The sequence below is a fragment of the Trachypithecus francoisi genome, unplaced genomic scaffold (genome assembly GCF_009764315.1).
Source record: "Trachypithecus francoisi isolate TF-2019V2 unplaced genomic scaffold, Tfra_2.0 Lachesis_group19, whole genome shotgun sequence".
NCBI classification, from domain to species: Eukaryota; Metazoa; Chordata; class Mammalia; order Primates; family Cercopithecidae; genus Trachypithecus; species Trachypithecus francoisi.
The window spans coordinates 37,961,522-37,976,966 of record NW_022681464.1 but is presented as its reverse complement, the minus strand read 5'-3'; the positions used below and the strand labels follow the sequence as shown (position 1 = coordinate 37,976,966).

General features: G+C 42.2%; 1 protein-coding gene and 1 non-coding gene across 4 annotated transcripts in view; one reads left to right on the top strand and one right to left on the bottom strand.

Annotated features, from left to right (window-relative positions):
* MYOM1 (myomesin 1) overlaps positions 1-15,445 on the top strand; it is a 151,197-nt gene that overhangs the window by 120,337 nt on the left and 15,415 nt on the right. For all 3 annotated transcript variants that reach the window (XM_033178223.1, XM_033178221.1, XM_033178222.1), the window contains 7 exons: positions 86-192; positions 309-353; positions 6,241-6,377; positions 10,110-10,254; positions 11,319-11,378; positions 11,671-11,738; positions 15,020-15,133. In XM_033178223.1, coding sequence (XP_033034114.1) covers positions 86-192; positions 309-353; positions 6,241-6,377; positions 10,110-10,254; positions 11,319-11,378; positions 11,671-11,738; positions 15,020-15,133 — 676 coding nt within the window. The remainder of the gene's footprint in view (positions 1-85; positions 193-308; positions 354-6,240; positions 6,378-10,109; positions 10,255-11,318; positions 11,379-11,670; positions 11,739-15,019; positions 15,134-15,445) is intronic.
* On the bottom strand, positions 6,918-6,980 carry LOC117064336. The gene has a single exon (XR_004429393.1). It is a non-coding gene; the product is annotated as a U7 small nuclear RNA (small nuclear RNA).

Here is a 15,445-nt window from a genome sequence, read left to right as displayed (position 1 = left end):
ATATACAACTGCCCAGAATCAGGGGAAACACAGGCCCACAGATCCCACACACCCCCATTTCTAAGAAAAATATTTTGTTCCGAAGGACGAAAATGACCTTCAAAGACCTTGGGATGGACGACTTGGGTATTTACACTTGCGATGTAACAGACACTGATGGAATAGCATCAAGCTACTTAATAGATGAAGAAGGTAAGTTTAAAATCAGTGCATTCACATGTCGAATGTTGCTTTGATTTCTCGATGATTCTTAAGTGGTTTTTATTTTAGTAGTTTAAGGTTTAATTGCTTTCTTTTTCCCCCTACAGAATTGAAACGTTTACTTGCTCTCAGCCATGACCACAAGTTCCCAAGTAAGTATCCACAATGCATACACAGATTTGAGCAGTCTCACTAGGCAGCAACTTCTGGAATAGATCCAATGACAGCTCTGATGGGCTTAAGAGAGAGACTCTTGAGAACATATAATGGAACACACATCAGTAGCTACAGATGTGCTTTCTAGAAGCGATGCCTTTTCCTTTGCCGCTGCTCTCCAGAGATACAAAGGATACTAACATAGAAAATAAATCCCGTGCTCCATTACATGGCGAAGTGTCAGGCTACACAGGTGTAACATCTGAGTAATTAAGTTCTTCACTTTTTGCCCACATATGTTGGAATCACATATATATTTTCTGGATATATTCACTTATATGTCTTTATGCAAATCAATCTATTCCTAAGTAAGATTGGCACTTAAAAGAAGAATCATACCTCTAAATAAAGACAATATAAAGATAGTACCTACCATTTTCAATTCCTGGAGAATTGGGCAAACATGCCTTCGTCAGAAAAAGAATCACTCTGAACTATGCACAACCCTTCAATAAAGTACCTTCTACATAAAAGATTAAATTCCACACTTGACACTAAGAAAAGAGAAGGAAGTCGGAAATGACCCTCGGAAGGTTCCACTGTCCAGATAGGGGGATCTCTTGCAATTAGTACCCGCTGGCCAAGGTAGTGAAGCATCCGGAAAGTTACACCCTGGAGTTTGAGAAAACAAGTAGAAAGTGATAGTATACACTCATTCTTTTTAAATCAGCAATTTTAATACTTAAATAGAAATCCTCTACTCATAAAGGAGTTTCAGGAATCCAGAAAACTATATTCCTATTCCGCACTGTGGACAAACAGCCTTTGTAGATTTGTATATGTGCATTTTTCTAGGAAGCGTATCTTTCACTTTTAGTAAATTCCCAGTGGAGACTGGAATTTAAAAACCACACACACTGCTCTAGAATGAATTGCCGACCTTCTCTTACATCTGTAAGGAGTGACTTGTTTGACAGTGAGGCTGAGTGCTGGTGATACTGGCCTCAGCTGTAATGTTCTGAAAACCAATTTTGGGCTGGGCACAGTGGTTTACACCTGTAATTCCAGTACTTTCGGAGGATGGAGCGGGAGGATCACTTAAGCCCAGGAGTTCGAGGCTGCAGTGAGCCATGATCACGCTACTGCACTCCACGCTGGGCAACAAAGCGAGACCGTATCTCTAAAAACAAAAACGAACCCAACTTTGTTCAGCAAAGTAGCAGAGTGGAGTGCCCGTGAGACGTGACTGTAGGGCGCAGACTCCTAAATTCTAGGGAAGAACCCTCCGTGCCACGTGTGGCGTTAGGCAAGCCATTTCTCATCTGTATGCTTACTCACCATAAAACTGGGAAAGTAACATCATGAGTGAGGTTTCAAATGTTAATTCTGAAAAAGTTTATGGAAAGTACTGAAGTGTATCCCAAAGTGTTTGGCCTGGACTCTCTTTGTTCTGGACTTTTGACTCAAGCTGTGTGCCTGGGCAGCTCCCTTTTATTTCTCTGTGCCTTGGTTTCTTTTCCAGGAATGGCTATCACAATGGTTTATAGCACCTACTATATAGAAATGCTGTAAGAGGGTGGGGTGCGGTGGCTCTTGCCTGTAATCCCAGCACTTTGGGAGGCCGAAGTTAGTGGATCACTAGGTCAGGAGTTCAAGACCAGCCTGACCAACATGGTGAAACCCCATCTCTACTAAAAATACAAAAAATTAGCCGGGTGTGGTGGCGGGCACCTGTAACCCCAGCTACTCAGGAGACTGAGGCAGGAGCATCCCTTGAACCTGGGAGGCAGAGGTTGCAGTGAGCCGAGATCATGCCATTGCACTCCAGCCTGGGTGACAGAGCAAGACTCCATCTCAAAATAAATAAATAAATAAATACTGTAAGAGATAACGAATATGGTATTGATAGATCCATGAACTATTCGGGAAAAATATAAACATTAATTGAAACAGAACAGTGATCCCTGAACCTGCTGCCCAGAGCAGAAGTCCCCAAGCTCCATAAGGTGGTTATACTTTCTACTCTCCAACATTGACAGAAATGGGGAGAAACAAAGTCTCCAAGCTCCATAAGGTGGTTATACTTTCTACTCTCCAACATTGGCAGAAATGGGGAGAAACAGCAGCACCTACCAACCTAGTCAGATAGTAAACATTGGTTAAGTGTCTAGACAACAACTGATCCAAACAACATTTACATTCAGCTTAAAGGGTAGAGATAAGATGGGGTGTCGCTTTTGAGCTCAAGATGCCCAGGCCTCCCTGGAATTCAGTATTCATATGGACTTGGAGAGAGAATTAATCCAGGCAGTAGGCATTGCTTGAGGTCACTGTCATTTATACTGAGATATTTTCTCTTGCATAAGCCCAAGAACTCTGATTATTGGTGCTAAGAGAGAGGGTAGCAGCAAACTCAGGTATCCTTTTATTAGAGACCCAGTGTCACATTTTGGTAGGGGGAACCTGAGACTGATTAAAACTCTGACATGTGGCTGGGCAAGGTGGCTCATGCCTGTAATCCCAGCACTTAGGAAGGCCAAGGTGGGAGGATCACTTGAGCCCAGGAGTTCAAGACCAGCCTTGGCAACATGGTGAAACCCCATCTCTACAAAAAAACAAAAATTAGCCAGGTGTGGCAGCAGCTCCTCGGGAAGCTGAGGCGGGAGCATCACTTGAGCCCAGCAGTTGGAGGCGGCAGTGAGCCGTGATTATGCCACTGCACTTCAGCCTGGGTGAGTGAGAATCTGTCACAAAAAATAAATATAAAAATCACAAAATAACAAACTCTGACATGCAAGTATCAAAGCCCCCAACCCAGGGGTGTTTTGGTTAACCCAAGGAAGCAACATTTTTCAATACTACAGCGCTCGCTGTTTTCTTTCCCCTACCACTCTCAGACCAATGAGGTCACCACGTGAATATTTTCAGAGGCCTGGTGATAGGATCAAAGTAGCACATGCGATTTATTGATTCGTAGCCACTTCATCTTTGTAAACGCTGGCATGTTGATGAAGTTGTTTTCGTGAGATCTGGTAAAGTTTTAAACTGTCTTATTTCTTAGAGAATGTAATAAAGAGTATGGTATTCCTTTATCCTTTGGCACAGTAAATTCTCCTATTTTAAGCTGTTTTCAAAAATATTTTGAAAACCACTAAACATGTGCCTTAAACCTACAAATAACATATTTCACTGAGGCACATTAACTGCCAGAGAAAAGAGCCTAAGGAAATTTAGAGCTGAGTAAATGGAAAAAATAAAAATGCACAAAGCTAAAAATAGAAAGCGACTTAGTCTATCTTGCCAGTATTGATACTAAATTGCAGTGTGGAAAGATAGCTTATTTGAATATATATCCGTACACCCAGAATTCAAGGTATTTTGGGGGAGTGGGGGGAGGGTACACTTTGGTATTCTCAGCACGCTGCATAATAGCCCTTCATTTGCAGACACCAGTTGTTACCCCTCTTGTATACATGCACTATATGTGGGGAGACATGCACAAGCATGTATATATAAATATAGATATGTTGGTGTGTCCTCTTAGGTGTCAACATATTATATTCTAAAATTTAGTGGTTGTAAAAATTAACCAGGTGTAGTGGCTCTCCCCTGTAATCCCAGCTACTCTGAAGGCTAAGGCACAAGAATCTCTTGAACCCGGGAGGTAGGGGTTGCAGTGAGCTGAGATCATGCCACTGCCTAGACGACAGAGTGAGACTCCATCTCAAAAAAAAAAGGTGTTTCCAGGGTGTTGTAGAAGCAACTAAAGGAGGAAAGAGATACCAAAATGTTAACAGCCAACATTAATAGAGCATTTATTATATGCCAAGCTTTCTATAGAGTAGTTAAGCAGGATATATTATTTGAATTCCACAATTACCTTAAAAGGGTTGGTATTGTGGTGGTTTGATTTTAGAGGGGAAGAACATGAGGCCTGGAGAGGTGAAGTCATTAGATCATTTGCACACAGCTGGTTAAACCCAGGTAGTCTGCCTCTGGAGCCTGCTCCCCTGACTGTGACACGGGCTGTCTCTAGGTATGCACAGCCACTTTTGCTCCGTGCCCCCTGTGGACATTCAAGGCGGCCAGCATTCTCCAGGTGGTGTTCTCAGGACTCAGGGAGGACAGTGAACATTAAGGGAGCTGGAGGCTTCCAGGAGGGCCTGTTCCTCCTCCTCCCTCACCACTCTGGGCCTCTTAGGTAACCTCTTCACTCACATAGTAAGTTTCCTAGAATGAGGTCTCCAGATATTTTTAGAAGAAATTGTACTTTCTACTCTCCTCAAGACTTACTTGTAGCAAGCATGAACGTCCTGTAAGGGAGAAACTTAGCCTCTGCCCTTGCCACCCTGGTGCACTCAGACATCCTGCTCACACCGGAAAACCATCGTGTGGACAACCAGGACCAAGAGGAATACAGAAGAGATGGAGGAGTGACCCTGCTGTCAGCTCTACCACCCAGATGTGTTACCACTGTCTCCTGGGATGTAGTTGAGATTGTGTAAAGAGATCAGTAAAATGAGGGGAGGAAGAGAACCAACCTTCTTGAACACAGACCACTATTCACAGTACCTTAATGGTTCTCTTACTATATTTATGTTTGTTTGTTTGTTTGTTTTTTAGAGACAGAGTCTCACTCTGTTGCCCAGGCTGGAGTGCAGTGGTGTGATCTTGGCTCACTGCAACCTCTGCCTCCCAGGCTCAAGCAATTCTCTTGCCTCAGCCTCCGGAGTAGCTGGGATATAGGCGCCCACCACCATGCCTGGCTAATTTTTGTAATTTTAATAGACACGGGGTTTCACCATGTTGGCCAGGCTGATCTCAAACTTCTGACCTCAAGTGATCCACCCACCTCGGCCTCCCAAAGTGTTAGGATGACAGGTGTGAGCCACCATGCCCGGCCTTATATTTACTCTTCATAGCACTTCCATGTTAGCAGGTGAGGGACACAAGATCTAAAGGAGGAGAGTAACTGGTCCAGATCTTGGTGGGACTCCAAAACCCACCTTCTCTCCGCCTTGAAACCCCCTCGATAGACGACATCTGAGCCCCCCTCAGTCCTGCATTGGAATGAATTTATCACACTGAACTTGCTAGTGAATATGGAATAATAATGCAAAGAAAAGCATCCCTTGAAACTTGAAAAGGGTAGTTTTAAAATAAATACAAAGAAATATTAATTTACATTTGACATAAGTTTAGGAAGCTTCTAATTTAAAATACAGCACCTGCCAACCAGATGAGGTGGGCTCACACCTGTAATCCCAACACCTTGGGAGGCCAAGGAGGGAGGATCAGTTGAGGCTAGGAGTTCAAGACCAACCTGGGCAACACAGTGAGTCCCTGTCTAATAAAAGAAAAAAAAAAACTAGCTGAGTGTGGTGGTGCGTGACTGTTGTGTGAGCTACTCAGGAGGCTGAGGTGAGAGGATCGCCTGAACCCAGGAGGCAGAGGTTGCAGTGAGCCGAGATCGTGTCACTGTATTCCAGCCTGGGCAAACAGAGCGAGAACCTGTTGCAAAAAAGAAAAAAAAAGAAAAAACGCCAACCAAAAGCCTTGGTAGAAAGTTACAGATATTGACTACAAGTGCCCCATGCCCCTAGAGGTAAGTTCATTTTCCTCATTTTTACAGTTGAGACACTAATGATTCAAAGAGGATGAACAACTTGCTCTAATGACAGTCCCAGCATCAGAGCTGAGTCCCTGTGTCTTTAAGCCTTTCCCTGCGACTCTCACTGTCTCTGAGCTTTGCAAGAAGCAGGTGCTACATTGTCATTTCCATTGCCTGGGGTTTTTTTGTTTTTTTTTTTCGCTTGTTGGAAAATGAGTACCAATATAATTGGTTACCAATATAATTACTGTGTTTATTTTTACTTTTCATAGCTGTCCCAGTTAAATCAGAGTTGGCAGTTGAAATTTTGGAAAAGGGCCAGGTCCGGTTTTGGATGCAGGCTGAGAAGCTGTCTGGCAATGCCAAAGTCAACTACATATTTAACGAGAAGGAAATTTTTGAAGGCCCGGTAGGTTTTACACTTTTTTGCCTTTTTAATGTGTCATTGTAGAATACACTGAGGAAGCCTTATGTGGATGTGGATATGTTGTTATAAAAACCGCTGAGTGGTGGAGTGGGTGAGCTTAAATCCTTCTCACAAGTGAAAACTGTGAAATGAAAATACAGATTGACTATATCATATTATGCAAACTGGGATGCTTTGAGAATGAAAGGACAACAGTCATAAACAGTCATAAACCAAAACGGTCTCAGGCAAACCGAGATGTATGATCACCCATGAAAATAGAGAGGTTGTCCTGGGAGGCAGAGGAGCCCATACCCTTACCTGAATTCACATCATACTCACACTGGACACCTGAGCACGGACTTGATTCGTTATATGAAGAACAGGCCTCTTGTCCTAATGGCTCTGAAAAATTCAATAAAAATACCTTTCATTGCTTTTCTGGTTAAAAACACAATACATCCTTATTGTAAAAAGCATTAAAGACTCAGAAAGGACTAATCGCACATTCTTACAGCTTTTGTTAATTTGGTGGCAGTGCTGGGGGGTCTTTCCAGCACAAACCGGAAAGCCTGCTAGATAAATTCTAAAACAGCTGTAACATTTCTAATGGCTTTTTGATGTACATATTGGTATATACTTTTTTAGACATTTTTCTATGCTTCTCTATGTGTATATCTGTGTCTATGCCTATATTTACATAGGTAATTATATATATATATAAAACATACTCTTTCCTTTCCTTTTAACATAAACATTGTTTTTATAGAGTTACAACATCTAAGCTTTATTTGTCCTCCCCACAGACATCAGTCAAGTCAAGATCAGGCCAGTGCCCAGTAGTATCGAAGAACTGGGGGTTCAGGGGCTCTGACTATCATGTGCTATCATGGGTGTAAATGGGAAACTGAAAGGGCAGAGGAGGTGTGGTTTGTGACTGTTATTAGCAACCCTTTCCCTTTTCACTGAGATGTATTTTTAAAACATTTGAGGACTTGTTAGAGGGAAACGAGTACCATGAATATTAGGAGAGTATGCAGTACAGTCCTTCCCAATGCGTAGAGTGACTTGCTCTGGGGCAGAACAAGTCACTCCTGACTCCTGTGTCCACTGCGACCCATCTCCTCTCCACTTTCAAAATGTTCCCTCAACTGCTGTGATCACCACCTGGCCAGGGGAGAGGAAGGAAAAGTGTTGTCGGCCTCACCCATCACCCCACAGTCATTGAGTGAACATTCATGCATATGTGCATATAGACGTACTCCCCTTCACATGTTCAAGCGTGCACATGTGTTGCCTTGAGAGTATGCACCTGCTCTCTTAAGTCAAGTTTCTTAGAAAGAGAGTCTGAAGTTGTTTCTCGTTCAAATGATTTATTGTTGGGGAGCAGGATGGGATGGGGGATGCTAAGCAAACATGTGATCTCAGTTGGAGACTGACTTCCTGCAGGGGAGGCTCGGGAGCATGAATGGCATCACAGAGTTCATCCCAGGCCTGAGCCTTCCTTCTGTGATATTTTATGTATAGCAAAAGTTGACAAATTCAAATCTATCATGGAATTTGTGCTTGCATGCCCAGTGACTAACACTGATCTTTACATTCTGGGGAAAAAATGTGTCTAAACAATGTGATAAAATAAGTCTAGTCTAATAGGGCTATTTCCGTTCATTAAGAGCAAATAGTACTTTTTGGCCGGGCGCGGTGGCTCAAGCCTGTAATCCCAGCACTTTGGGAGGCCGAGACGGGCGGATCACGAGGTCAGGAGATCGAGACCATCCTGGCTAATATGGTGAAACCCCGTCTCTACTAAAAATACAAAAACTAGCCGGGCGAGGTGGCGGGCGCCTGTAGTCCCAGCTACTCGGGAGGCTGAGGCAGGAGAATGGCGGAAACCCGGGAGGCGGAGCTTGCAGTGAGCTGAGATCTGGCCACTGCACTCCAGTCCGGGCGACAGAGCGAGAGTCCGCCTCAAAAAAAAAAAAAGAAAGAAAGAAAGAGCAAATAGGGCCAGGCACGGTGGCTCACACGTGTAATCCCAGCACTTTGGGAGGCCGAGGCAGGGGAATTGCTTGAGGGTCAGAGTTTGAGACCAGCTTGGGCAACATAGTGAAGCATCATCTCTACAAAAAATTTTAAAAAATGGGTGAGGCATGGTGGTGTGTGCCTGTAGTCCTAGCCTCAAGAGCCTGAGGCCTGAGGCTTGAGTCCAGGAGTTCAAGGCTGCAGTGAACTATGATTGCACCTCTGCACTCCAGCCTGGGCAACAGAGACTCTGTCTCTAAAAAGAGAAAAAAAGAGAGAGTAAATACATTTAGAAGCATTTTTTTCAAATATTAATTCAGCAGATATTTATTAATTGACTACTATATACCATGCATGTGCAAGATGCCAAGGAGATAGCGATAAATGAGCAAGATACCTGCCTCTGCTGCCTATAGTTTTACATTATTCTACTCATTAAAAATAATGTAGGCCAGGAGCAGTGGCTTATGCCTGTAATCCCAGCACTTTGGGAGGCTGAGGTGGGTAGATCACTTGAGGTCAGGACTTCAAGACCAGCCTGGCCATCATGGTAAAACTCCGTCTCTACTAAAAGTACAAAAATTAGCTGGGTATGGTGGCACACACCTGTAGTCCCAGCTACTCAGGAGGCTGAAGCAGCAGAATCACTTGAACCTGGGAGGCAGAGGTTGCAGTGAGCTAAGATGACATCACTGCACTCCAGCCTGGGCGGCAGAACAAGAATCCATCTCTAGGTAGATAGATAGATAGATAGATAAATAGATAAATAAATAAAATGTAATCTGGAAGGTAATGTGAGAGTCTAAAGACAACTTTTTGACATTTTGTGACTTGGGGTAACAAACTTTATTTAGATTTAAGAAACTGAATTTCAGACTTTTTAGTAATCTATTCTGGTCTAGATCAAAAACTCCACATAATATTTCCCTTTTCCTGGGTATAAGAATATGAAGAACTTGTTCAGTTATGAAGAAATTTTATTTAAATTATTACTCTAATTTTTAATGTTTAATTTTTTTTTAGACATAGTCTCCTTCTGTTGCTCAGGCTGCAGTGCAGTGGCACAATCATGGCTCACTGTAGCCTCGACCTCCTGGGTTCAAGAGATCCTCCCATCTCAACCTCCTGAGTACCTGGGATTAAAGTTGCACACCACCATGCCCGGCTAATTTTTCCATTTTTTTTTTTTTTTAAACAGAGTTTTGCTCTTATTGCCCAGGCTGGAGTTCAATAGTGCAATCTCGACTCAGTGCAACCTCTGCCTCCTGGGTTCAAGCAATTCTCCTGTCTCAGCCTCCCAAGTAACTGGGATTACAGGCACATCCCACCACACCAGGCTAATTTTTGTGTTTTTAGTAGAGATGGGGTTTCATCATATTGGTCAGGCTGGTGTCAAACTCCTGACCTCAGGTGATCTGCCCGCCTCAGCCTCCCATAGTGCTGGGATTACAGGTGTGAGGCACTGTGCCCCAGCTATTTTTCTATTTTTATATGGACAAGGTCTCGCTTTGTTGCCCAGGCTGTTCTGAAACTTCTGGTCTCAAGCAATCCTCACCTCGGCCTCCCAAAGTACTGGGATTACAGGCATGAACCACTGCACCTAGCCTAAAATTATTATTCTTTGGGGTTTATTTTTATTTCATCAAGCTTATTGTCATCCAAGTAAAATATCTGCCTCAGTGATTTCTCTGTCATTTTCTTTTCACACTGAAGAAATATAAAATGCATATTGACCGAAACACTGGCATCATTGAAATGTTCATGGAGAAGCTACAGGATGAGGATGAGGGAACGTACACTTTCCAGCTTCAAGATGGAAAAGCAACTAACCATTCTACTGTTGTTCTCATTGGAGATGGTAAGAATTCCGTGGAACATTAACCAGCAGGCTTTGCTACTCCCTTCAATCCAAATACCTCATGGCACAAAAGTTGTCATTAGAATTGTTTTTTAATTGAATTCTAATGTTCAAAATACAATTTTCAGCTGGGCGTGGTAGGTTATGCCTATAATCCCAGCACTTTGGGAGACCCAGGCGGGCATATCACCTGAGGTCAGGAGTTCAAGACCAGCCTGGCCAACGTGGTAAAACCCCGCCTCTACAAAAAATACAAAAATTAGCCAGGTGTGGTGGCATGCATCTGTGGTCCCAGCTACTTGGATCAGGGACCAAGGTAAAAATAGGCATGAGAATCATTTGAACCCGGGAGGCAGAGGTTGCAGTGAGCCAAGATCGCACCACTGCATTCCAGCCTGGGCGACAGAGTGAGACTCTGTCTCAAAAAAAAAAAAAAAAAATACAGTTTTCAGTTAATACTTTACATGGTATTTTATTTCATAGAAATGAAAGTTAATTTAAAAGAACACCAAATTTATCCCTAGCCCACAGGCAAGAAGACTGCATTTAAATACTTTCGTATATAAACAAATGTTTATTGCTCAAATTCTCCAGTGAGGGACATTGTAATACAACAAAGACTGTATGTGTCTCAGAAATAAACCATGATACTGTTTTGCCATGTGTACTTACTGTAAATTACTAAAATTGAGAATAAAAATATGCAAAAGTAGTGCATTGTGAATCTACTAATCATACATTGTAACTAGATTGTAGTAAATCAGCTGCTCACTTACTGCCATCCAGATTTAAAATGTGGCAGTTACAAAGGCAATGGAAAGGCTGGGCAGAGCTCTGTATTTGCAACATCCAATATTATTTCACTGTTTCCTAGCTTTATGACCTTGTACAATTTATTCAACCTTCCTAAGCCTATTTCTTCATCTGTAAAGATAAAAAATGAGCAGGGTTGTCACAATGTATGAGTGTTACAATAATGAATATAAATCACTTAGTGCAGTGGCTGACATGTGCATTTATACCACCCAACTCAATTTCACACTTCCTTGTTTTTCAATTTGTAGTTTTCAAAAAGCTCCAGAAAGAAGCTGAATTCCAGCGGCAAGAATGGATCAGGAAACAAGGTAAAAATAGGCAGTGGATAAAGAGAAAAATTTTAATTTTTTTTGTACAAAATATTCCAAGGTTATTTCCATAACAAATTAAAATGAATATTATTATGTTAATAATGCCTAGTAAATTAAAATAATTGAAAATATTTACAGTTAAATATGTAGACATTAAAATATTTAAAAGCTAAATCTAGAATTTTAAAAATTTGACTTCAGGCGTAAATCACCTTAGGACTTAAGTATGAGCTTTGATTTTGCATTTGTGATTAATAGAGTAATTGCTAATGTCATTAAAATTTTATAGGTCCTCACTTTGCTGAGTATTTGAGCTGGGAAGTGACTGGTGAATGTAATGTACTATTGAAATGCAAGGTAAGAGATAGATAAATTTTTAACATTTGATTCAAGGGAAATAGAATGTAAAGAAGAGGAAGATCAATTTTTCATCTCTTCCATCTGAGCCAAAATGATAAGTGGGACACATATTTACTGTTGAATGTTACTGTAATCATTTGTTGATAAGAAAGATTTAAAATAAAATGGCATAAAATATGAGAAGGCAAGGTGATCATTCCTAGTCACTACTAATGACCTAGTTAGTAAGACCCTAGACCTTTATCTAATTAGTAATCTCCAAAGACTCTCACATTGTTTTTGTCTTAAGCCAAATCTGTATTCTAAGTCGTAGACCTATTCTAGAATCACTCTAGCTGCAGTGTTTCGTGGACCTTGCTAAGTAAATTGTGAGGCTGGCGCAACAATACCCCTGGGTGTTCCCCAGCTGTGCCACTGACTCCAAGCCACTGTGCTGTCTTGAAGGAGAGATGTGGAAAAGAGTTGGCAGCTCACAACCAATTGTCTTATTAGGACTTTGAAAAGATTCAGGAAAAACAATTCTATATAGCTTTCTAAACGAGTTTGTACTTTAACTTGTGGTGTGTAGCTGAGTGAGTCATCGGAAACGTTTGGGGTAAGGAACTGGTGGGTGATGTTGGAGCGGGAGCGTAAAGGTCCTGCTGGCTGACAAGGACAAGTGGAAGCGTATGTGTGGCATTTGGTATGGATTTCACAATTGTCATGATAACACCCAGAACCCAAGTGCCCCAGTGTCTGCTAGATCTGATAAACTCAAAGAAACAGCAGTCTATCAGAAATACATATAAGGAAAATCAATTCTAGGTTTTAGCCTCACAGGAAATGGCAACGCTGCTTGAAAAACTCTTTCTCAGGCAGCAGCTGAAGCCCTCAGCTTCTCTCTTATCCCAGTTGCCCTGTCGTGCTGTCCCCGACTCACTTCCTCATCCACATGGCCCCTCCCTATAAACCATCCCTTTTCAAAAGCCTACACATCCCTCGCCTTCTGCGCTTGCTGTGGCCCTCTGCAGAGGAGCTCTGGTGTCCTGTGATGGCCTTTCTCAGGAGAGTCAGCCCTATTCCCAGATTCTGAGCAACCAAGGGCAGCCTGGAAATGGGTTGTGAATATTCACACAGTTCGTGCTTACGCTGTCATTCCAATGCCTGGAATGACCTTCTTTCAGCTTCTCTGACAAAATCCTTTCCAGGCCCAGCACAGTCATCTCTAGAAGGCCTCCCGCTCCCTCTGTCTCCCCACAGCTCTTTGTTCCATTATTGAGGAATTCCTGTAAATTTGGCCCTCACATGTGGCATTACAGTTCCTGGAGTATGCGCACCTAATCATTCAGACTCACAAGAGTATGGTGGGCCTTGCTTGGCGCTAGTCTACTCAAAAAAACGTAGGAGGGGCCGGCACGGTGGCTCACGCCTGTAATCCCAGCCCTTTGGAAGCCCAAAGCAGGCAGATCACTTGAGGTCAGGAGTTCGAGACCAGCCTGGCCAATGTGGTGAAACCCCGTTTCTACTAAAAATACAAAAATTAGCCAGGCATGGTGGTGGACACCTGTAGTCCCAGCTACTTGGGAGGCTGAGGCAGGTGAATCGCTTGAACCCGGGAGGCTGAGGTTGCAGTGAGCCAAGATGACGCCATTGCATTCCAGCCTGGGCGATGGAGTGAGACTCTGTCTCAAAAAAAAAAAAAAAAAAAAAAAAAAAAAACAATGAACATAGGCGGAACCCTAGCTTGCACACTGGGACCTTCCTCTCCCTCAGGAGTCCACATGTGGAACTATGACCTTTGCCATCCCAGACAACAGAAAGCTCAGATGCAAGGAGACAAGATCCACTTTGGGCAGGTGCAGGAAGGGGCCACGGCAAAAAAAAAAAACACCTAAAAATCTTCATGCCCTAAGGACCTAGTGTCTCTTGTCACAACTATCTAAGCAGAACTTCCGGGATCCACACAAGGGTTATGTCCAAATTTCAAGAGCAATGTACTCAGCAAAGCCCAAAGCTGTGGAGTGGTTGTGTGGAGTGGTTTCACTGCAGTTACCAGGGTGGTTCCTATGTTTATTTATTAGCTGAAATTGTTTTAAATATTTAAATGTATATTATAATTAAATATATAAATGTATTTTAAAACCTGCATATTCTCATGTACTATGAGACAACATTTTCTTTGTCTGTTGGTTTTATAGTTGTATTTTCTCTTTGGGAAATGGTGTGTACCTTTCACCCGTTATTCAGTGGGGTCTTTGAGATCGTTTTCTTGATTTGTAGGAAGTCTTTACTTTTTCATACAATTCGAATTATACAAGAAATACATGAGTAGATTCTCCTTTTAAAAAAAAAAAATCAAGCAATGTAGATAAAGGTCAGGATCCCTTTAACCACATGCAGTTGTTTAGTCCATTTGAAACAGATGACATGATGAGGAGATGGGTGTATCTCAGTGAGTCTCCTCAAAATCGCTAAGTAATTAATTTATTAATCCATGCCTCCCTCCACATATATTTGCAATGCTTCGTTTATCTTTTACTAAATTTTTAGATATAGATTGGGGCTTCCTCATTTCATTCCTTTAATAAAGTCATTTGTTTTTCTAACACAGCCTGTATTTTAATCTGATGGGATTTGTCTTCCTTTGGTTTTGAGATTTCTATTTTCGTTTAAGTATGTATATCAGTATGAATGTATCTGTTCTCTCTTTTCTTTCCTACCACGTGATGTTAAAGTCAAATTTTCACTGCTGGAAATAGAGATGCTATTGATTTAGGTTTATTCTATTGGTGTCCACTTGATTCTAAACTCTTTTCTCAATTAAAATAGCTTTCCATTGATTCCTTTAGAAATCTGTGTCTTCTCACTCGACGTTCAGTGCTTTTTCTTTTATATCTTGCTGCATTAAGAACTATTTAACTTCGGCCGGGCGCGGTGGCTCAAGCCTGTAATCCCAGCACTTTGGGAGGCCGAGACGGGCGGATCACGAGGTCAGGAGATCGATACCATCCTGGCTAACACGGTGAAACCCCGTCTCTACTTAAAAATACAAAAAACTAGCCGGGCGACGAGGCGGGCGCCTGTAGTCCCAGCTACTCGGGAGGCTGAGACAGGAGAATGGCGTAAACCCGGGAGGCGGAGCTTGCAGTGAGCTGAGATCCGGCCACTGCACTCCAGCCTGGGTGGCAGAGCAAGACTCCGTCTCAAAAAAAAAAAAAAAAAAAAAAAAAAAGAACTATTTAACTTCACAAGAGTGCATTTCCTTATTTTAAAAAAAGTAATTATGGTTTTGCTCCTAGGTGGCAAATATTAAGAAGGAGACTCATATTGTGTGGTACAAAGATGAGAGGGAGATATCAGTGGATGAAAAGCACGACTTTAAGGATGGTATATGTACCCTGCTTATAACAGAGGTAGGCGATTATAAATGCAAAATGTAATATATTAGCTCTCTACCCTCTGTCTTCCCCTAAAACAGTGACTAGATTCTGTATTCCTTTCATGACCAGGGGATTTATATTAGCTTACTTCCAACTGCTGTAGGAACACAAAAGCTTCTCTAGCCTTATGACGTGTGTGGATTCGGTAGACAGCAAACCAATATTAGCTGAATGCCACAACTCGCTTTTCTGAGTTGCTTTTATCCATATATGGGCAGTGAAGTGGATCCTTCTTCATTTGTACTTAAGCCTCCTGGTCCTAAAAATACAGAGACATCAGACATG